Source organism: Phyllostomus hastatus, unplaced genomic scaffold (genome assembly GCF_019186645.2).
Source record: "Phyllostomus hastatus isolate PE091 unplaced genomic scaffold, TTU_PhHast_1.1 phas_scaffold_129, whole genome shotgun sequence".
NCBI classification, from domain to species: Eukaryota; Metazoa; Chordata; class Mammalia; order Chiroptera; family Phyllostomidae; genus Phyllostomus; species Phyllostomus hastatus.
In genome coordinates, this window is record NW_025334009.1 from 30,960,006 (window position 1) to 30,982,759 (window position 22,754).

Sequence of the window (22,754 nt, forward strand, 5' to 3'; positions counted from 1 at the left end):
GAAGCCTATATATAAAGCTGACTGGAGGAAGTGGGCTCTACACTCAGTCTCCCACTCTTGGACCCATGCGAAAACTTGTGTCCGAGGTGCCCAGGCAGTCAGAGGAAAGTGAGGCATTCAGAAACAAGTAAACCAGGCAAGAGGTTCCTTATGGTTAAAGGTTCTTAGCCACAATACACAGGGGTACCTGGGTCAGCTGTACCTTACTTTCACTGTTTCTCCACAAATGGGAGAACTCCATCCATTATATCAAACATCTCTACAACACCTATCTCACCAACACCCCCGCCCCCTTCATATCGCGTCTCCATGACAGCACTGTCACTAGCAGGTCCAAGTGTCCCTTCTTCAAGCTAGACTTTCATCTCTGTTTGAAAAGCCGGGAAGAATGTAAGTGTCCAGGCTACCTTCACTTTAAAAGATGTGAGAATGTCTAGAGGAATAGGTTAAGAACATAAAATATAAATCTGAAAAGACCGGTACTGCTATAGCCCTCCACCCACTGACCCTTTTGTGCAAATGGCAGCCTACCCTTCATATACAGCCCTTGCCTCAGCCGCTGGGCCTGGGTGGCCCTGACCTGGCATCTCTGGCTGACTATTCTCTTACCTTGGACTTGGCATGCCAAGTGAAGTGCAGGAAATTTGTCTCACTGGGTACTAACAGGTTAAAGGACAGAGCGTAGTGACTAATAAGGTCATTTCTCACATAATAAAGTTCTGCATCGAGACCTAGGAAAAAAACAGAGAAAAAAAGAATTAAACTCCTAAAATACTCTCAAAATCATTAACCATCAGTATTTCAAGTACAAACAGTAGGGTGAAAATAAAATTGATGTACAAATGCACACCTCAAATGTCCCCATTCTAAATTTAAAGCAAAAGGACACCGGGTCTCATCAATACCAGCAAAGATGAAGAAACTGGGCTTCAAAACAATTAGGTAGTTGTCTGGTTAAACATGGGACGTCAGAACCAGGGCCAAGGTGACACTTTCCCTTTTGGACACTGTGCTTCTCAGAGTAATGCCTACAAACAAAAGCCCCTTCTCTCCCCGAAACCCATGTGGATTTAGAAGGAGATATCCAAATGGAAGGAAGAAAGGAACCTGGTGAAAACACTAGTGTGAGCCCAGGCCTCAAGCCCCCAGCCAGAGATGACCTCCACTTGGGGCTTGCTCATCAGCAGGAAGCCCTGGCCGCTCTGACAGCAGTTACCACAGCACACTCATGACAGCTGTTGGACAAACACATGTCCTCTTCCCTGCCTGGACTGCATGGTGCAGCATACCAAATTCTCTTTGTATTCTCACATGGTTTTCTGCACAAAGCACAAGCTCAGGAAACACCTGCTAAACAGCAAGTTAGTACTGCAGATAGAGCAGAAATAATCAGGATGCCTGAGAAATGCCGGAGAAATAACTCTCAAGTGTCACTCCAATTTTGTCAAACCCCTTTATCCTATGGGTACTTAAATTTTTTTCTTTGAAATTAATTGTTTTTTAAAACAAAAATTTTAAAGGTGAAATTTAACTACTAACTTGAGTAGAAAATCAGAAATTACTCTGAAAAGATGCAAGGTAACCCAAAAACCAATGAAAAAGAAAATAATAGAATATTACTAAATTCTAAATACTTGTGCCCATCAAAGAAGTGAGCTTGGGCCCAGCTCATTACTTACAAATGGGGGCATTAGCACAAGTTTGAGAAAGGTAAAGAATCAGAGACTTTCTCCGTGAGAACCCAAAAGAACTGAAAGAATAAAAGCAGGGAGTAACTTCCTCTCAATTGACTTGCTGCTGTTTAAAGTTGTCAGGTGTCCCTCTAGTAATGCATGACACACATCGTCCACATGATGGAGGGGAAAAGGTACAGAGGAGACCAACTGAAATATAAATTTCATATTTACTGAGCCTGTACACAGGTCTCACACCTCGCAGTATGCAGAGGAGTCAAGATGGGGACCTCACACCTACTAAGAATGCAGATACAGAAACAAGTAACGGCTACAGGTACTTTTGTAACATTAGTCATCTCATTTCTGAACTGAATCTAATACAATCATCAATTCAGAAATAAGATTTGAGGCTTCCATGGGGAGAAGTTGCTGCTCTGGCTGGGTAGCACTGCTTTACTTATCCTATAGAGGGCATCAAAAGCAATGGGAAAAGAATAGGGGTCTTCGGCCAAAGGCTCTCCCTGCTGGCAGGACAGAAAGTGCTAGCAAACATCTGGAGGGAGGAAATGGGGAAAGGAGAAGAAAGAAAGTAATAAGATGGGAAGAAGGAGAAAAAAGCAATAAGAAAGCTAGGGACAAAGAAAACATCAGCAATCACAATAACTGTAAATAGCACAAATTTGTTTTTAAAAAAGTCTGAATCTTACTCTTATTTAGAATAATGCTATTTACAAAGAACACACCTAGAATAAAATTTTAAAATATTTGTCAGGTGAAAGAAAGGAAGAAGAAAGAAAGAAGGAAGGTAGATGAGGCACTATTAACATTAAACTCAAAGTAAAAGATTTGACATCAATGAATCCATTAATTAATAACAAATTTATTAATAAGATAATTTCCTTATGAATAAAAACATGAGGAGATATAGCAGTGCAACTAACAAAAGAGTTTCAAGTATACAAAGCAAAAACCAATAGGAATAAAATCAAGAAAAAACAGACAAATCCACAATAGTTGGAAACTAACGTGCTGTCAGAATACAAAAGATCAAAACAGGTAAAACTTTAGTGTGAATATATGGTTTGAACAACACAATCATAGAACACAAAACAAGGGGGGGGGTAATCATGAATTGATCCATAACATACACTTTAAAAACAATGAGTTCTAACTAGAAATAATACAGATGACCTTTTCTGATCAAATACCATAATAAAGAAGTTAACTACAGGATATAAAGCCAAAAGATGATTATTGAAAAGATTAATGAAATAGTTATACCCTCTGCAAGACTAAGAAAAAAAATACAAATTATCAATATTAGGAATATTGATAAGGGGACATCATTGAAGAATATTGAAGAGGGAACATCACTATAAATCCTACAGGTATTGATAAGATTATGAACTTTATAACAATAAATTCAGTAACATATAAAATAGAATAATCCTGGAAAAACAAAATTGATCAGAACTGACAAAGAATTAAAAATCCAAATAATTAGAAAAACTTTCCTCAAAGCTCCAGGTCCAGATGAATTCTATCAAACATTTAAGAAAAATATAATACCAATCTTACATAAATTCTTTCAGAGAACAGTTGAGGAAAATATTTCCTAACTCATTTTATGAGGCCAGCATCACACTGATATTAAAACCTAATAAAAACATTATAAGAAAAAAATTATAGATGGACATTCCTCTTGAACACAGGCACAAACATTCACCATAAAACACTAGCAAACTGAATCCAGCAATATATAAAAATTATAAAATATCATAATCAAGTGTATATGAGAGGCTGACCTTTAAAAGTCAATATATTTCAACTCATTAATGAAAAAAAACAGATCATCTCAATAGAAACAGAAAAAGCATTTGGTAACATTCACAACCTCTTAATGGTAAAAACTGTTAGCAAACTAGGAAAAGACAAACTTTCTCAGTCTGGTAAAAAGCATCTACTAAAACCCTGTAGCTAACCAATGGTGAATTACTAAATTCTGATTTCTGAAATCAGAAAAAACAAGACAAGAGGTCCACTTCCATCACTTCAACTTTGTATTGGAGGTCCTAGCCAATGTACTAAGACAAGACAAAATGCAAAGAAGTTGGAAAGGATGAACTAAAACTCATTATTCAGAGGTGGTAGGATTATGTATGTAGAAAACATGATGGGATCTACTCAAATACTAATAAAACCAATTCCTAAATTTAGCAGTTTTAGAAACAATGCCACTATTTTTTTTAAAAAACTGTATTTCCATATATTTTCAACTGCAAAATAAAATTTACAAAACAAAACCATAACATCAAAAAATAACTAAAAGTATCTAAGTCTTCTAAATTGAAAACTACAAAATGTGGCTAAGAAAAACTGGATATGACCTAAGTAAGTGGAGAGAGACCATTTTCTTAGATAAGCCCCAATATTAAGATGTTAAGTCCCTCAAATTGATCTAAAAATTTGAAATAATCCTAATAAAAATCCCAACAGATTTTCTGAAGAAATTGTGTCTAAAATGAAATTTAAATGCCAAAACAATCCTGAAAAATAACAGATGATGTTGGAAGACTCACACGCACTGATTTCACAACATAATGAAGAGCCTCAGTCATCAAAACAGGGTGGCGCTGGTGTACAGAGAGACATTGCCCATGAACAGAATCCAAAAATAAACCCACAAATACAGAGCCAAAGAAATTTCCATTTGCAGTTCAATTAAAGTTACATATGGCACAAAAATGAATTTGAGATTGATTTATAAACCCAATGTAAAAGCTAAAACTATAAAGCTTCTGGAGAAAAATGTAAGTGACTCTCTTCACTACCTGGGGTGAGTAAAGACGTCTTGGACTGGTCACACGATATGAACCAAAAGAAAAAAACCTGATTAATTGGGTGGCATCAATATTAAAAGTGTGTGCTCCTCAAATGGCATTGTGAAGAAAATAAAATTCAAGTCACAAACGGAGAATATATTCACAACACATCTATCTTTTTAAAAAGGAGTTCTTTCTTGAATACATAAAGATCTACACAAATAAGACAATTCAATTAAATAAAATGGGCAAAAGATGTGAACATATATTTTGTAAGAGAAGATATGTAAATGAACAATAAGTATATGAAAAGGTACTAAACATCATTAGTCATCAGAGAACACTAATTAAAACCACAATGAGATACAATTACCACCCACAAGAATGACTAAATGTTGGCAAGCATGTGGAACAACTGCAATTCTCACACATTGCTGTGGGAGCATAAAAAATGTTCAACTACTTTAGAAAATGGGCAGTTTTTCTTATTAAGTTAACACGCAGCTACTCTATGATCCAGTAATTCCAGTCCTAGGTAGTTATCCAAAAGAAATGAAAACATGTGTCACCATACACACACAAAAAACCTTGTACATGTACATGATTTTTAAAAAAGATTTTATTTATTTATTTTAGAGAGAGGAAGAGAGACAAGGAGAGAAACTTCAATGTGTGGTTGCCTCTCACGCACCTCTCACTGGGGATCTGGCCAGCAACACAAGCGTGGGCCCTAGACTGGGAATCAAACTGGTGACCCTTTGTTTCACAGGCTGGCATTCAATCCACTGAGCTGCACCAGCTAGGACTGCACATGAATGTTGACAGCACTTACTCAGAATAGCCAATAATGGAAACAATACAAATGTCCATCAACACATGAATAACCAATTGTGGTATATTTGTACAGTGGAATACTATTCAGCAATGAAAATTAACTACAGAGACTTTATAACAAAAGGGATGAATCTCAAAGACTGTGTGAGTGAAAGAAGCTATACACAAGAGTACATCCTATATAATGCTATTTATATAAAGTTCTAGAACAGACAAAACTAGTTTATGCTGATAGGAATCAGATCAGCGAGGTTGCCTGGGAAGGGAGGTAGGAGGGAGACTGGTGAACTTATTGCAAGGGGGCACCAGGGACCTTCTGAGTGATGGAAATGTTGTATTTCTAGTTGGGGTAGTGTATGCATTTTCCAAAAGTCAACCAACTACACATTTTAAATCTGCTCATTTCATTATAATGTAAACTAAAATTTTTAAAAGAGGGGGAAAAATCAACAGTTTTTACCCCTTTCTTTTAATCTTAAAAAGCTTGCAAACTACAGAATGTTACTAAAACTAACATACAAAATCTTAGAAAAAAACTAATTAACCTTAAGTAATCAACAATTTCCAAATTTAAACTTCAAACGTCTTTCACAGGGAAATAAAGAACTCTGGCCCTAATAAATAATAGTTATAATGCCATTACTAGTAATAATAACAACAATGAGTAAATATTTACATTTTCCAGACATAGTTCAAAGTATCAAGAAATCTACAGGTTCTGTAAATTTAATTCCCTTAAATATCTAGGTTAAAAAGATCTGTAGGTAGAAAAGAAAGAACAAAAAGGCAAGCACATCCTCAAGCCATTCACGTGGTCATTTAATAATTTGTGGCTTAAGTCCTACTTGAAATTATCTAAATTCTTACATCTCATGAGACTGAGGGATACAGCCAACTCCCTTTCCAACATCCTGAGGACATCTGTTCTCTCCAAACTGTTAAAGCTCTCTCCTATTCTACCAACTCAAACTCTAGATAGAAACCATGGTTCCTAACTAATAAACATTCTCTCAGAACACACATGAGCAACTTCACAACACTCTCACTGACTGCTTGGCAAAGACTGGCATCTGTAACCTTCTGAACCTTCTAAGACCTATTTGGCCTTCAATTTTTGCTGGCATGCTTAGTACCTGGCCATCCATCCATGACCCCTTCTCTCCAATAACCCGTTTGTATACTATCATCCACTAATGCTACTGTGACTTTCACAACCTCCTCACCTTCTGGAAGAATAGCTGGCCATGTAGAGCCCAAAGGACCCATTCTCCCACCCTCAGTGGGTACTGCCCTGGATCCATTTAGGCATATGCCATCAAACTATGCCACCTTCTATCCTCCCCAGTATCTTGCTCCTTCTTTCACTGAGGATTCTGGAACCAGTTTATAAGGTTTCTACACATCCTTCTCCTGTTACTTCTTATGGCAAACTCCCAATTTCCTCGAGACCAACCCACTCTCAACCTGTCCTTCAATGGTCCTTTCATTCTTCAACTTCCAACAACTTTCATCCAAACCAAAGCAATCCATTTCTATGGATAGCAGCAATATGTAAATTGCTCTACCTTCAAACTCTTTAGCTCCTTCCCTTTCTTGTTACAATAGCTGTTCTCTAGGCTCCTATCTTCAGTGTCCATAATCCTCTTGTTTCTCCCATTCTATTATACCAATCACTTCTCATTTTCTTCTTACCACCCTCAATCCTAATTACTTCATCTACCATATTTTGCTGTGTATAACACACTCCCATGTATAGTGTGAGCCTACATTCTTGGCCCAAACTTTCAGGAAAAAAGTCTTCCGTTTTAATTTTTTAATTCAATTTTTATTTATTTATATTTAGAAACAACACCTATTATCATGTTCCAGGGTATTATTTTGCATACAGGTATCATTATTGCTTTCTAGAGTTACACTTTTAATGCATAAGCATAAAGAAAAGAATTAAAACATATAGCTAGGGAATAGTACTATCCATGTATAATTCACATCCCTACTTTTCCCTCAAAAATTTGGACAAAGAAGTGTGCATTATACACAGCAAAATACAGTACTTACTTATCAGTACCTTCAGTTTTTCCCCACCAGCCTACATCAGACACACAAACCCTACCGTGAAAACACCCAGTCTTGAACTGACTTGACTCCCCTACTCCCTTCTTCTCTGGTGTTATTATAACTGAATGCTGCATAATCCTGGATGAAGCCATTCCCACAAATGACAGTGACTATAAAAGCCTAACTTCTATCCTCAACAAATAAATTAAGATTCATAAGCTACTAATAGTTTGGAGCCCTGTGACCCACCAAAATAAATTGAAAATTTGAAATTCACTCCCCTAGACTGACATATTGAAACTGTAATGTAATTAACCAGAGTTGCTATTTTCTGAGTACAAATTTTGAAATCATGTGTTTTTTAGACACTCTTTATTGACTACAGCATTTAATTCCTAGTTGGAAAGGGTCTGAATTTTTTCAAAGAAGCCATACAAGTGAGATTCAAAGTTTTGCCTATCAAATTAACAAATACAGTCTGTTCTGTCAGAAGACAGGTTCCTATAACACCAATTAGCTTATAAGTGGTTAGTAAATGAAATAACAATGCCAGTATAACATAGAAATTGTGTCAGTTCCCATTTGAATTTTCCCAAGCAAGGGGAACTGGAAAAGCAGGTAAAAAATTGTAACTTTTAGTGGGAAAAGAAAAGACCCTTTACTCAGCTCAGCTACTACCAGGCAGGAGCCCTCTCAGCCCTATTTTAAGAAAACTAAAAATAAGCACCTGAGCCCAGAGCTCCCCGCTTAGAGGAGCACTGCCTGCCTCTGCACAGGTCCAGGACCTCAGTAAGCTGTACTCCCTCTTGTGCCATCTCTATAGCAGCCTCCCTGACTCAGAAAGCTCCTTTCATCTGCACCATCTCAGGACCAAGCAAGCCAGAAATCTCCATCCTATTATGTTTTAATATCTTTAACTCTCCTCTGAGGGAGCCTCAGCCATTATAAGTGGTTTGACTGGGCTGTCCAAGTTATCTCATAAGGTACCAATTACGCTTTTGTTAGTACTTGGTTTGAAAATTGCAGAGGTCTTGAGTGGTTTGCCCTTAACCTTATTTTTCCCATAAGGCCTGTTATTTTTAGTGAATAGGCAATCTTAAAAGTTTTTTTTTAAAGGAATGTATTTGATGTTGTAACAGAAACACTTATAGTCTTTAAATATAATACTAAATGTCAGGCAGGGTATGGCAAGCAAACAATTTGTGAATATTTATCAAAGTTTTATAAATATTTATACTCTTTGACCCAGTAATTCCACTTCTAAAAATCCATCCTAAGGAACCCAATAAAGATCCAAATTTTTATGTGAAAAGATACTAATCAAAGTACTAGCTTGGCAAAAAAGTTCATTTAGTTTTCTTCCGTATGATGGCTCTAGCAGTGCTTAGTTGTGTTTATCTTCATTTTGTTCAATTGTATTGTGACAGCTGTCATATCAGCATGCATTAAAAAAACCTTACAAAAAAATTGGTGAATTTTTGCACAGCTATCTTAATATTGAAGATGGAAGAAAATACACAACATTTTTAGCATATTATGCTTTATTATTTCAAGAAACGTAAAAACACAACTGAAACACACCCACAAAAAAGGATTTGTACAGTGTGTGAAGAAGGTATGACGACTGATTGAACATGTCACAAGTGGTTTGTAAAGTTTCTAGTACTACTGACATTCTGGCCAAATAATTCTATGCTGTGGGGCTGTCTTATGCATTGGAAGATGTTTAGCAGCACCCCTGGCCTCTGCCCACTAGAAGCCAATAGTGGGAGATAGCCGACATACTCAAAATATCCAAATCAATAAAGTTATTGGTGAAAATAAAAAATGTGTCTTTCATTTTACAGAAAAAAATGTAATAGGCTTTTTGACCAACCCAACAACATCTCAAATTAAAGAAAATAAAGAATAGCAATGACTGGCAATAGAGCACTGATTCTTCACCGCCTTTGGAAGAGAAAAGGTGATGATACCTCACATCACTATACCCCTTCAATCAAAACTCTCTCTGTTCATCTATGTGACACACTGAGCTTCTCCTTGGCAGACAGGGTTTAAAGACCAAAAAACACTGAAAAATAACAGGAAGCCATGAACAGGATTGTTACAAATAAGTTTTAATGAACTGTATTTGCTTGAAACATAACATTAAATAAAAACAGGCAAGATACAAACTATATACAGCAAATTTTGAATAATGTCTGACACCTAGAATAGTTTTTGCATATAGTAGGTAATAATAAATGTGCAGTGAATGAAAATTAAAAGTATATCTACACGCACAATGTGTGTACTCCATTTTTCAAAAAAAGATACATAAAGAAATATTGACAGTGGTTGATTATGAATGGTGTGTTATGAGTTATTTTTTATTGCATGTTTTCATTTTTTCTTCTCTTAAATTTTCTATGAAAACTAAGTTAACTGAAAAAAAAATAGTTTTCTTAAATGTTTAGAGAAATACACATACAGCTGCAGCAACTCACTAAACAAAAATCCAATTATTGCCTAAAATAATACATAAAGACCAGTGGGAGCTACAGAGAAAGCCCTCAAACAACAAAAGAATCACATTCATTAAAAAAGAATCACATTGGTAAAGGTACATCTTTGATATATGAAGATTAACACTAGTAATGATAAATTACTAATGACTAAAATGCTTTCCTCCAACTTTCCCTTAGGATACCCAAATATACTGAAAGGCAAACTTTGGCAAAGTGCTATACACTGAAAAGAGAAAATCAAAGCTCAGAAAGAATTTCCACATGCAACACTGACAAGAGGACTGAAATGAGATGAAGATTCTTGCACTGCCAACGCTCATTATCTGAATGAGAATAACATGGGAAAGACATCTAAATAAATGGGAAAACATCCCATCTTCATGGATTGGAAGGCTTACAATTGCAAACGTGGCAATACTACCCAAAGAAATCTATCAGTACAATTTCTATCAAAATTCTAACTATTCTTTTTGCAGAAATGAAAAGCAGATTTTCCAATTAATATGGAATTTCAAGTGTCCCCCAAGAACCAAACAATCTTAAAAAAAAAAAGAACACAGACAAAGGAGTCACACTTCCCTATTTCAAAACTCACCACAAAGCCACAGAAACCAACACAGTGTGGTCCCGACATAACTATAGATGTGTAGACCAAGTCCGGAAATAAACCTATATATTTCTAGCCCATTAATTTTTGGCAAGAGCATTTAATGGGGAAAGAATAGCTCTTAAATAAATGGCGCTGAAAGAAGTAGATATCCACAGGCAAAATAATAAAATTAAGACTGCTACTTTATACCATTAAGTAAAAACTAATCAAAGTATTGCTATGTCAACAACCTAAATACAAGGTCTTAACATTAAAACTCTTAGAAGAAAACATAGGGCTTCGTGACCTTGGATTTAGCAATGGATTCTCAGATATAGCATTAAAAGCACAAGTAACAGCAGTAGATAAAAATTAAAAGCTTCTGTGCATTCAAACACATTATCAAGGTGAGGACAACCTACAAAATGGAGGAAAACGTTTGCAAACGCTGTATCTGATAAAGGCCCAGTATATATAATATATAAAGAACTCATACAACTCAACAACAAAAAGACAAATCAATTAAAAAATGGGCAAGGGCCCTGGCTGGTGTGGCTCAGTGAATTGAGTGCTGGACTATGAATCAAGGGGTCACTGGTTTGATTCCCAGTCTAGGGCACACGCCTGGGTTGTGAGCTGGGTCCCCTGTGGAGGGCGAGAGAGAGGCGACCACACATTGATGTTTCTCCCCCTCTTTCCCTCCTTTCCCCTCTCTAAAAAGTAAATAAACAAATACTTTTTTAAAAAATAGGTAAGGGACTTGAATAGGTATCTCCACAGAATATACCATATTTTGCAATGTATAATGCGCTCCGGTGTATAATGTGCACCCATTTTTTTTTGCACATTACACACAGGTTTATTATACTCATGATATGTAACCATTACACTCATGTATAATGTGCATCCTTATTTTTCCCTCAAAGAATTTGGGCAAAAAAGTGCACATTATACATGGCAAAATACAGTATACAAATGGCCCACAAACACATGAAAAGATGCTCAACATTGTTATTCATTAGGGAAATGCATATCAAAACCATAATGAGGTACCGCTCAATACCCACTAGTGTTAATTAATAAAAACAAACAAACAGAAATCAGCAAGGATGTGGAGAAATTAAGAACTTTTGTACTCTGCTGGTGGAAATGCAAAATGATACAACCACTATGAGAAACAGTTTGGTGTTCCTCAAAAGTTGAACAAGGAATTACCACATGACCCACGATTGTACTCCTAGGTATATGTCCAAACTTGAAAATGTATTCAGTCAAGTACATTTATACACATGTTCATGGCAGCATTACTCATAAGAGTAAAAATGTGGAACTAGCCCTACTGTCCATGATAGATGAATGAATAAACAAATTGTAGTACATCTATAGAATGAAATATTATTCAGCCATAGAAAAAAAGGAAGTACTGATACACGCTACAACGTGGACAAACCTCGAAAACATTACGCTAAATAAAAGCCAGCCCTATCCAGCTAGCTCATTGGTTAGAGCATCGTCCTGATATGCCAAGATTGTGAGTTTGATCCCCAGTCAGGGCACATACAAGAAGCAATCAATGAATGCATGAAGAAGTGGAACAACAAATCGATGTTTCTCTCTCTCTCTCCTTCCTCTAAACATCAATATATAAATATAAATAAATAAATGCCAGACACAAAAGGTCTCATATTGTATGATTCCATTTATATGAAATATCCAGAATAGATAACTCCATAGAAATAGAATACAAATTGGTCATTGCCAAGGGCTGGGGGCAGGAGAGAAGGGGATCAGAAGAACCTGCACAATGTGTAAATTGTTTTACTTTGGAGCAATGGAAATGTTTTGGAACTAGACAGAGGTGGTGGTTGTACAACTACACGTGTATATGTACTAAAGGTTACTGAATTGTTCACTTTAAAATAATTAATTTTATATTATGTGAAATTTACTTTAACAAATTTTTATTTTTAAAAAAGAAAAAGACTGGTCCCTGACACACAAATGGGGAGGGAGTGTTATAAAACTGGCTTCCAGTGACTCGAAAGGATTACAAGGAAACTATCACATGCAAGAGAAAATCAGGTTTCAGTTATGCTGAAGAGATACAGAAGCATTGCGACGAAAGTCAGAGGAGACCTCAAACAGAACTGGAGCTCCACAGATCCAGGGGCGAGGCCAAGAGAAAAAAGGACATGGCAGATGAGGCAGAGCAGGTTGAGGTGGAAAGGGGCTCTGCTGGAAGGCAGACAGACCCAAGAGTGGACAACTGTGCAGTGAAGCAGGAGCATTTTGTTGCTAGAAAGCATGCAACTTTCCTCTTCTAACCTAGCTGCTCAATTACCATCACCAGACTGCCGATGCCAGCAAAGCAGGAATGTTGCTCTCATTAGAAAATATGACATTTGTTCATAATTTTAAGAACCCAAAATCCAAGCTGAAAAACCAAAGTTATTCCTGCAAAACTCTCAACACCCAATAAGAAAAAAATTTTTTTCCCTAGACAATCTTAAGTTCAAACTTAACTCAGGCCTGTATTCTACATGACTTGGCCTGTCTCGCTCAAGTTCAAATAAAAGTTTTAAAAGATTTTATTTATTTATTTTCAGAGAGTAGAGAAGGGAGGGAGAGAAACATTGATTGGTTGCCTCTTGTTTGCCCACAAACTGAAGGGGGGGTGTGGAGGGGGGCGAAGGGGAGAGGAACCCAATCTACAACCCAGGCATGTGCCCTAACAGGGGATTAAACCGGAAAACTTTTGGTTCACAAGGCAGTGCTCAAGTTCAAATAATTTAATAGTTCAAAACTTTTTCCAAATGATTTTAAAAGTTAACTACTAGTTTCCTAAAAGTTAACTACTTTTAAATGATTTTAAAAGTTAACTACACCAATGGAGGATTAGTGTCAATGAGCAAACCACCCCCCTTTGTAAAAAGAGCCACCTTTACAACACTTGTTCACATGCCTGTCTTCCCCAATACCTTACAAGCAGGGCTGGGGGCTTAGAATTGGTAGCTACTCAAATGTCAGATGCATAAATGGCTGGCTATTGATAAAAATCAGCTACATCAAAGATGGATTTTGATGAACTGGATGAAATGCTCTTTTTTGTTTTTAAAGTCAGAAATCAGTTAAAGCAAGAAAATAAAAGTGATGTCATGGAAAGAACTAAAGCACAGTTTCTGCTAGTAAGTAGCTGACCTTTGGCAACCAAATATTTAACCACCTTCTCCAGGCATCAATTTTCTTAACTGTAAAACAAGGGAAGTAAACCAGATGATGTTATCATCCCTCCTCAGCCACAAAATCCTATTATTCTATGATATCATCCATGGTTTCCAAATGTCAGCCAAAACTCTATTTTTTTCTATGATATCATCGACAGTTTCCAAATGCTAGTCAAACTTGAATAAAAAAAATTATTTAGTCAAGATAATCTTCTAGGTTCTGAGGACAGTGTGGTATATGAGCCAGAGGGAAAAAAGCCAAAATCACTTACTACATATGAAATCATTAAATACTCTATATTTTAATCGACACTAAAAGATAAATATGGAGCTCTTATTTCAAATTTTCCTACGTTATGGAAACTAACAAGCTGAAATAGATATAATAAAATACAATTTGCCCATCAGAATCTAATAAATCTACAGTCAAATTATTCCAAGAAAATTAGCTGAGACCTAATATTTAACTACATCATAAGACAGGGAATTTACAAATGTCAGACTGTAGGAAGGGGCATTTCTTCATAATTAAAAAAGAAAAGGCATATAAATCTCCAATCACTATAGCTGTTTAAACAATAATCTTGTAGATCAAGTAAGATTTTTTAAAATATATTTTATTGATTATGCTATTACAGTTGTCCCATTTTCCCCCCTTCAATCCCCTCTACCCTATAACCCCTCTCCCACCCATATCCCCCCCTTTGGTCATGTCCATGTGTCATACTTATAAGTTCTTTAGCTTCTACATTTCCCATACTATTCTTACCCTCCCCCTATCTATTTTCAACCTACAATCTATGCTACTTATTCTCTGTACCTTTTCCCCTTCTCTCCTCCTCCCACTCCCCTGTTGCTAACCCTCCATGTGATCTCCATTTCTGTGGTTCTGTTCCTCTTCTAGTTGTTTGCTTAGTTTCTTTTGGTTTTGCTTTAGGTGTGGTTGTTAATAATTGTGACTTTGCTGTCCTTTTACTATACATGTTTTTTCTTTATCTTCTTAAGATAAGTCCCTTTAACATTTCATAAAATAAGGGCTTGTTGATGATCAACTCCTTTAACTTGACCTTATCTGAGAAGCACTTTATCTGCCCTTCCATTCTAAATGAAAGCTTTGCTGGATAGAGCAACCTGGGATATAGGTCCTTGTCTTTCATGACTTGGAATACTTTCTTTCCAGCCCCCTTCTTGCCTGTAAGGTCTCTTTTGAGAAATCAGCTGACAGTCTGATGGGAACTCCTCTGTAGGTTACTGTCCCCTTATCTCTTGCTGCTTCTAGGATTCTCTCCTTCATTTTTACCTTGGCTAATGTAATTATGATGTGCCTTGGTGTGTTTCTTCTTGGGTCCAACTTCTTTGGGGCTCTCTGAGCTTCCTGGATTTCCTGGAAGTCTATTTCCTTAGCCAGAATGGGGAAGTTCTCCTTTATTATTTGTTCAAATACGTGCTCAATCTGTTACTTTTCCTCTTCCCCTTCTGGTACCCCTATAATTCGGATGTTGGAACATTTAAAGATGTCCTGGAGGTTCCTAAGCTTCTCCTCATTTTTTTGAATTCTTATTTCTTCATTCTTTCCTGCTTGGTTGTTTTTTCCTTCCTTCTGGTCCACTCTATTGTTTTGAGTCCCAGTTTCCTTCCCATCCCTATTGGTTCTCAGGGCATCTTCCTTCATTTCTTTTATGGTAACCTGCATTTTTTCATGTAATTTGCACCCAAAATCAACCAATTCTGTGAGCTTCCTGATCACCAGTGTTTTGAACTGTGCATCTGATAGATCGGGGATCTCTTAGTCACTCAAAAGGATGAGCCCTGGGGCATTGATCTGTTTTTCTGTTTGAGACATGTTGCTCCTGTTACGGTGAGGGGTGGAGCCTTAGGTGTTCACCGGGGCTGGGCACCTGAGTCACTAGGTTGTGACGTTTTATGTGGGGGTGGGGGCGGGGGCGGGAGGGAACAATGGCGGTAGCTCTGCTCTCCCGGGATCCCAGTCCCCTCCCTGGGATCCTGGGCTGCGCGCTCTGCCCTGGTTCACAATCGCAGCCTCACTGGGTCTGCCAGTTGCCGCTTTCGTACTCAGGGTCCACCCACTGCGATCTTGTGCACCACCCGCTGTGATTCTGCGCGTCCCGGATGGCCTACGGATGGCTCAAGTGCTCCTGGTTGCCCTCTGCGCCCAGTTCTCACCGTTCTCTGTGCTCCACTACCCTCACAGCTGCTGCTTATCTCCGCCCCTCCTACCGGTCTGGATGAATGGGTCTACTTCAACTTTTTGGCTGTGCAACTTCTATTCACATAAATTCTCTATCAGTTCTGGGTGTTATTCTGCCTCTAAATTGTTGTTGTTCTAATCTTGGTTGTATGTGGAGGTACGGTGCATCTACCTATGCCTCCATCTTGCCAGAAGTCCCTCAAGTAAGATTTTTTTTATGTAATCCTCAGTCCATCTTGTACAACCTGAAGTATCTTGACAGAGATGGGTGCTGGGGTATATATACACTCACAGAGAGTACAGAAAGAATGAAAGTGAGTTTCTAAGAGAAAGAAGATATGCACGATCGACTGACAATAGAAGACAAAGTAAATAGGCCACCACCCTCCACCCCCTTCTTCCAGGATGCCTCCACATCTACCTAAGACTGGCGTCCTCAAAGGAACAGCAAGAGGACTCACCCCCTTTTAATTCCTGAGAGGTAACTACAGAGTCAGCCTCAAGGGAAGGAATCTCCAGATCCTCCCAAGGAAAAACCAGGCATCTGAAGTCACTGAGCACCTTTCCACATTTTGCCACTTCAGGAAGAAAACATGATATGAGGTCAAAATCACTAGTTCATTTAAAAACAATCCATTAGAATGGCTCTTAGTTGTCACTGAATTAACAAACCAAGCCACAGGTTGGGTGCAAAGATCCACTTACTAAGCATCTCCCTGCCCCTATCCTCCAGAGAGTACATTTCAGACCGTGCCTTTCACTGTAATCCCAGATCCCTGAAAATGGAGGCCCAAAGCTATCCACCACCAATGCTCTGCCAGCTTTGCCTCTCTAGTAACTGTGATGGTATCACCTTTAGAAGTTATGTGAAATTGGAGGGCAAGTATGGTCACTTCTGATTTTAAATGGGTGACTCAGATGATGCACTATCACTTTCCCCATCTGAAAATACTAGGCAGATGGATAAGAAATTAGAGAGACAGCTGGACACTAAACTACAGGATCAGGGAACAAGATTTCACATTTAATTAATATATTTGTCATTTTTTAAATATCTATAAAAGAATTCCCCCAAAGATGTGATTTGTACCACAACTGCAGAGATGTTAAAGGTGATTCCCAAATCCCATCCAAGGACAGTAAGGAAGAAAAACATTACCCATGCTCTCTAGCACTATAACATAAAGTTCCAGTATCTGGTATAAAAAAAAATACTCTGAGAAAGTAATGTGTCATTGGTTCCTGCCCTATTTAAAGAAAATGATCTGACCAGCTTATATGAGCATTTTGGGTAAGGCCCTGTAACACAGATGGAGTAATTTACTCATAGTTGGACATAATCACCACTCAACTTCTTTCACAGGCAACTCCTAACAGGAGCGTGCTCCAGTCAGCTGTGCAGGCCATTAGGTAGTTCGCTGTTACCTCCACGGTCTCAGAGCACAATGGGAAACTCACAAACATAGCTTCTCCCTGCCAGCACAGGAAGCTTTGCAAAGTGTTAACTTGGGGTCCAGTTCCAAATCTACCTGAATTCTTTTCTCAGGCAAGTCACTTAGTGCTCTGCTAGAAGTCAGTTCCATGAAGGCAAAGATCTTTGTTTTATTCATCAGAATATGTCCCAAACCCCTAAGATACAGCTTAGTATAGACTCAATAAATAATTGTTCAGTGAGTGACAAATGCTGCTACTGAAGGCAATCGATCAACAATGTGATATCTAAATGACCTATCTGTCTAACATTCTGTGATTTTGGTTTTCATCCAAAAACATGTAAATCCCCCACTAATAACTAAAATAAATTGTTCAGAGGATTATGTAGCATTTTCATATGCATTATCGCAACTGTGGTAACAGACATCCTGTTTTTGGTTGAAAAGCATCTTACCTTATATTGAAGAAACCAACCCTCAGAAACATTATTTACTTGTTCACACACATACAGCAGGAGAAGATGGAATTAAAACTCAATATGCAGATTCCAAAACCAGTACTGTCCCACACAATGCTATCTTCTATATACCTACAGTTGTGTACCTGTGCACGCACACATACACAAACCTTAGGATGTTTTTCTTTAAATTGGATAAATTCTCTTCTTTAACAAATAATTTAAAGAATTAAACAACTGTAGAAAAGATGCAAACAATCAAAATGATAATCTTTGGCCATTTCCACTTCTGGACAAAATTGAATAACAAAACTAGATTAATCCTCTCATCTGAAACGACAACGAAAATCAGACAAAATATATGAGAGTTCAGCAAGACAAAGACAGTAAAGAATGCAGGACAAAGAACCAGAGAGGAGAGGGCTGCACAGATAGAGTGTCCAAGGTCTCTGTAGATCTTGGACCATACCGTCCAGCCTTCAGTTGAGTAGTGATCAGAGCAAGCACAGAGAAAGCATAAAAGCTAAGTGTCTAGTACCTATTCCCATCAGCCAGACTGGAAAGCTTCATGATTCACAGGTCACTGGAGAAAGTACACAGAATGGCCTTTTTTTAAAAACGTTTATTTTATTCTCATTCAAGAAAGAAGGGAAGGGGGAGAGAGAGAAAAAGAAAAATAGATGTGAGAGAGAAACATCGATTGGTTGTCTCCTGCACACACCTCAACTGGGAATCGAACCTGCAAACCTAGGCATGTGCCCTGACCAGGAATCTAACTTGCAACCTTTTGGTTACCAGCCAGGGCCAGCATGGTCTTGCCTCAGTAACAGTGAGTAATTAGCCCTACACTGAACACAGTTCCTGTCCTATCTAACAAGTCTTTTAAAGCTAGACCTGAAAGGATTAAACTGTTTACAAGTAACTTAACAGTCCTAGAACAAAAGCCAAGATATTTATAGGAATACAAAAACATCCAGCACCCATCAGGGAAAATTCACAATGCCTCTCATTCTGTCGAAAACTACCAGGTATGTAAGATAGATAGATAGATAGATACATATATACATACATATATACATACCAACCAACCCAGAACTGGCATACATTAGATTTAGCAGACAAAGATATTGAAACAACTTGAAACAACTATTATAACTGTAAACATGATTTAAAAAAAGTTAAGTAGAGCCCTGGCCAAGTGGCTCAGTTGGTTGGAGCATTGTCCCATAGACCAAAAGGTTGCTGGTTTGATCCCTGGTCAAGCACATACTTAGGGTGAGGGTTCCATCCCTGGTCAGGGTGCGTACAGGAGGCAACTGATAGATGTTTCTCTCTCACATCAATGTTTGTCTTCCTCACATTGATGTTTCTCTCTCCCTAAATCAATGGCATATTCTCAGGTGAGGATTTAAAAAAAGAAAGAAAAAATAAGTTAGGTAGAGACAAGGAAGACATAAAAAAATCCAAATCAAACTTATGAGATGTTTGACATGAAAAAACACACTGGATAAAATTAACAGCAGGTTAGGCATGTCAGATGAAAAGATTTTAGAAATTATATTTCCCAGCTTTTACTTATTAGAAAAGGCCAGAATCTCTCTTGAATCCTTCACATCCTTTAACTGTAGTGTGTACCAAGAGTCTCCTGGGAAACTGCTATGTAGCAGGATATGGGTTGGCCTCAGTGCAGTAGAGGAAAGGCAGAATGTGATGGGTACTGGGACACAAGTTTGTTTGTAGAGGGCACAGAGAGCTATGGAAGCGGGGGGGGGGGCCGGGCCGGGCCCCTTACCCAGGGAGGGGAGTACAAGAGACAAAAACTTGGGAAAATTAGGCAACTTCAAAGAAAATAAGCTATTCAAAACTAATTTACTTAAGCTTGTATTCCCTAAGTGTAAGTTCAATCCAATTCCCCTTTTGGATAATAACCTAGCTGACAATGAGAAATGACCAAGAGAATGGTGACCCCAGTAAGGTACAAGATACTGAATCCAAAAAGAAAGTAAGATTCATTCACTTATTCAATCATTGAACTTTTACTGGCCATCTACTACATACTAGGCACTGTCTTAGGTGCTAGGGACATAGAGTGGAACAATAAAAAAGGCCTCTACTCAAGGTGAAGAAACTTTCCTATGGGACGGGGCTGGGGGTGGGGGTGGGGGGTGCAGAAACAACAAAAGTATCAAGTGCTTAAAAGAAAACAAGGTGACAGAACAGAGTGGCACAATCCTAGAAAGGCAAAGCTCTCTGAGAAAGTGGCACTTTAAGTGGAGATTCAGAAGGCTCCAGCCATGTAAAGATCTGGGAAGAATACGTGAGGCAGAGCACTCACCTAACGCAGACCCTAGGGTGAGAAAGAGCTTGGCACCAGAGAACCATACAGTGTACACACAGGTGGGGGCAGGGTGGAGAGAGGAACCCGTGGCAGGCGAGTGTCTCAATATAAACACTCATTTGTAACTCAGGAAGATTGGAGCAGCCTATATATCTGATATTTACTAATTATTATTCATTTCTTAGGCATGATAATGGTTATTATAAATTTTTAAAGAGTCCCTGTTTTTTAGAGATACATAATAAAAAGTTTTACAAAATTTTATGTCCGGGTTTGTTTCAAAACAATCGAAGTCAAGGATAGGGGAAGCGAGGACAAGGGAGTGGACCGGAGAGTGGAGCGGTACAGACAAAACAAAACTGACCATGAATTATTAACCACTGACTGGAGGATGGGGACCATAGAGGTTCAGTAAACTACTCTGTCTGCTTTTGAATGTTTAGAATTTTCCATAATGAATATACTTTTAAAAAAGCAAACTTACTTAAAATATAAGGGGGTACTTATAAATACAAATGCCCACTCCTGAGGAAATTGTTTAGGGTGGTAAAAGTATTCTGCATGATACTCTGGTGGATACATGGCACTGTGCATTTGTCAAAACTCGTAGAACAAAATGAACCTTAACGTATGCAAATTTCATAAAATTCTGTAGATCAGAGAATTCCAGGATGAAATACAGAATGCAACAGAACAGATGCCCACTTCCAGAACCAGCTTTTGTGGGACTCAGATGCCCCCGTTAAGCTTTCATCAGGGGTCCCTGCAAGTCCCTCAGAGTCCAAGAATCCCTGCCACACTATACAAAACTTAGTATGTGTAGGTAGGTATCCATGCCTCTGTCTAGCCAAAGGCCCTACGGCTTTCACAAAAAAGATCGAGACCCACTGACATTTCTCCTGCCACCAATTTACTAGCTGAGACTGAACTGCTTTTGCTCCTACACCTCATGGTAATACCTCAGTACAATCATCTGGATTCCCTGCAAGGACATTACTACACAGCCACTACCACGGCAAATAATAATTAAATACCACCAGTGAATTTTACTACTATGAAAGTTGTGATAGGCACCAAAAAAAAAAAAGAACAAAAGAAAGAAAAGGTGGAAAATTATGTGGTGTAAGTTTTTTTACAACAATATCTGTTTATAATACCATATTTCATTTAATCTAAAGTGCACCATTGTTTTTTGTGCTACTAAGAATGAAAAACAAACTGCCGATTAACTGATGACTCCCCGCGCAGTGCAAAATGCTTCCAATTTCAGCGGTGTTCAAATGTAGAAAGACTACACATCTTACAGGCAATGGAACGTGGCATTCAAAAGGTTCATCAGCTGTGGCCCATCTCAGGTCTCCTAAACAAATCGCTCAGAGTAGGTCTGGGAACCTGTATTTTGTTTACACCCCTCCCATGATTCTGGAGAGATAAAGATCAAGCAGACTGCTAACCTGCAGAGGCAGCACAGCAGAGAAAGCATGTACTGTGGAGTCACAGAGCCCCAGACATCTCTGTGACCTCCAGCACATTCTGTAATTTCCCACAGGCTCAGCTTTATCTGTAAAAAAAAAGTCAAAGCCACTTACTTCCCATGGTTGATAAAATAAAAGAGAACACATGTGAAGTATAGCCACCTAGCAAGAGGTATATGAAAACACACATATTTATAGAAGAGCTATTTATTTATGAACAAGACATAACGTATTTATCTTACAAATAAGAATGGGACCTATGAAACTGCTTTTAGAAATACTCTACCACTCAGTACTGTCACTTGCTAGGCACAGTAAAAAGAATCCTTCAGTAAGCATTTATTCTGTAACTCAGCAATACGCTGGCTTTTTTTTTTTTTTGGCTCATCACATTTTAAGAGGCCCTACATAAATGAAGCTGTTTAAAAACATTTTGATTAGAAATATCGTACTTGATTTATATGGACAAGGATAACACCAAAAAAAAAAAAGCATACTTTCAAGTGTGATATAATTTCATAGTAACTAATGGCTCTGTTTCATGTCCAGGTTCTTTTTTCGTTTGGTTTTAGTTTGTATAACTGGCAAGTTTTTTCAGAACACTGGCACAGCTGCATTAAAACTCCAAAAGTAATGCTGTGGGGCTTCTCCGTTCACGGTGTTCAAAAAATACCTGCATGTTTTGTTTCTAAAGCATCCCTTAAAATCCAAAACAGTATTTTAGGCAGCACCTTCAGAACTGACTAGTCAACTCAGGATGTGACTCATAGGGGACAGGTTTAGCTATAATTGGACAGAGTTCTACCACATGTGTAGCATGAAGAAGGAAAAAATAACTCAAAACCCACAATTGCACAATGTCTCACTCAGCCTTGCTCTCCCAATGAAGAACACATGGATTCAAACTGATGCCGTGCTGGTGCCACCAACCCCACCCCAAACGCCCAGGGCGAAGAGTCTGCAGCAGGGTGCTAACCCACCTCCCCCAGCACCCCACCTCCTCAGGGTTTCAGCAGTGGTGGTTGTGCCAGACACTTCAGCAGAGAGGATGCCCTCACTGCCCTCCTGCACCAAGCACTTGGTCTGAGGCTGAAGAGGAAAGAAAGATGCTGGGAGAAGAGCAACACACGG

The 22,754-nt window shown here is 38.2% G+C and overlaps 1 protein-coding gene across 2 annotated transcripts in view; it reads right to left on the reverse strand.

The window, feature by feature from the left end:
- The window catches only part of RYK (receptor like tyrosine kinase), a 91,237-nt gene that overhangs the window by 61,373 nt on the left and 7,110 nt on the right, over nucleotides 1–22,754 (reverse strand). For both annotated transcript variants that reach the window (XM_045857304.1, XM_045857303.1), the window contains exon 2: nucleotides 610–731. In XM_045857304.1, coding sequence (XP_045713260.1) covers nucleotides 610–731 — 122 coding nt within the window. The remainder of the gene's footprint in view (nucleotides 1–609; nucleotides 732–22,754) is intronic.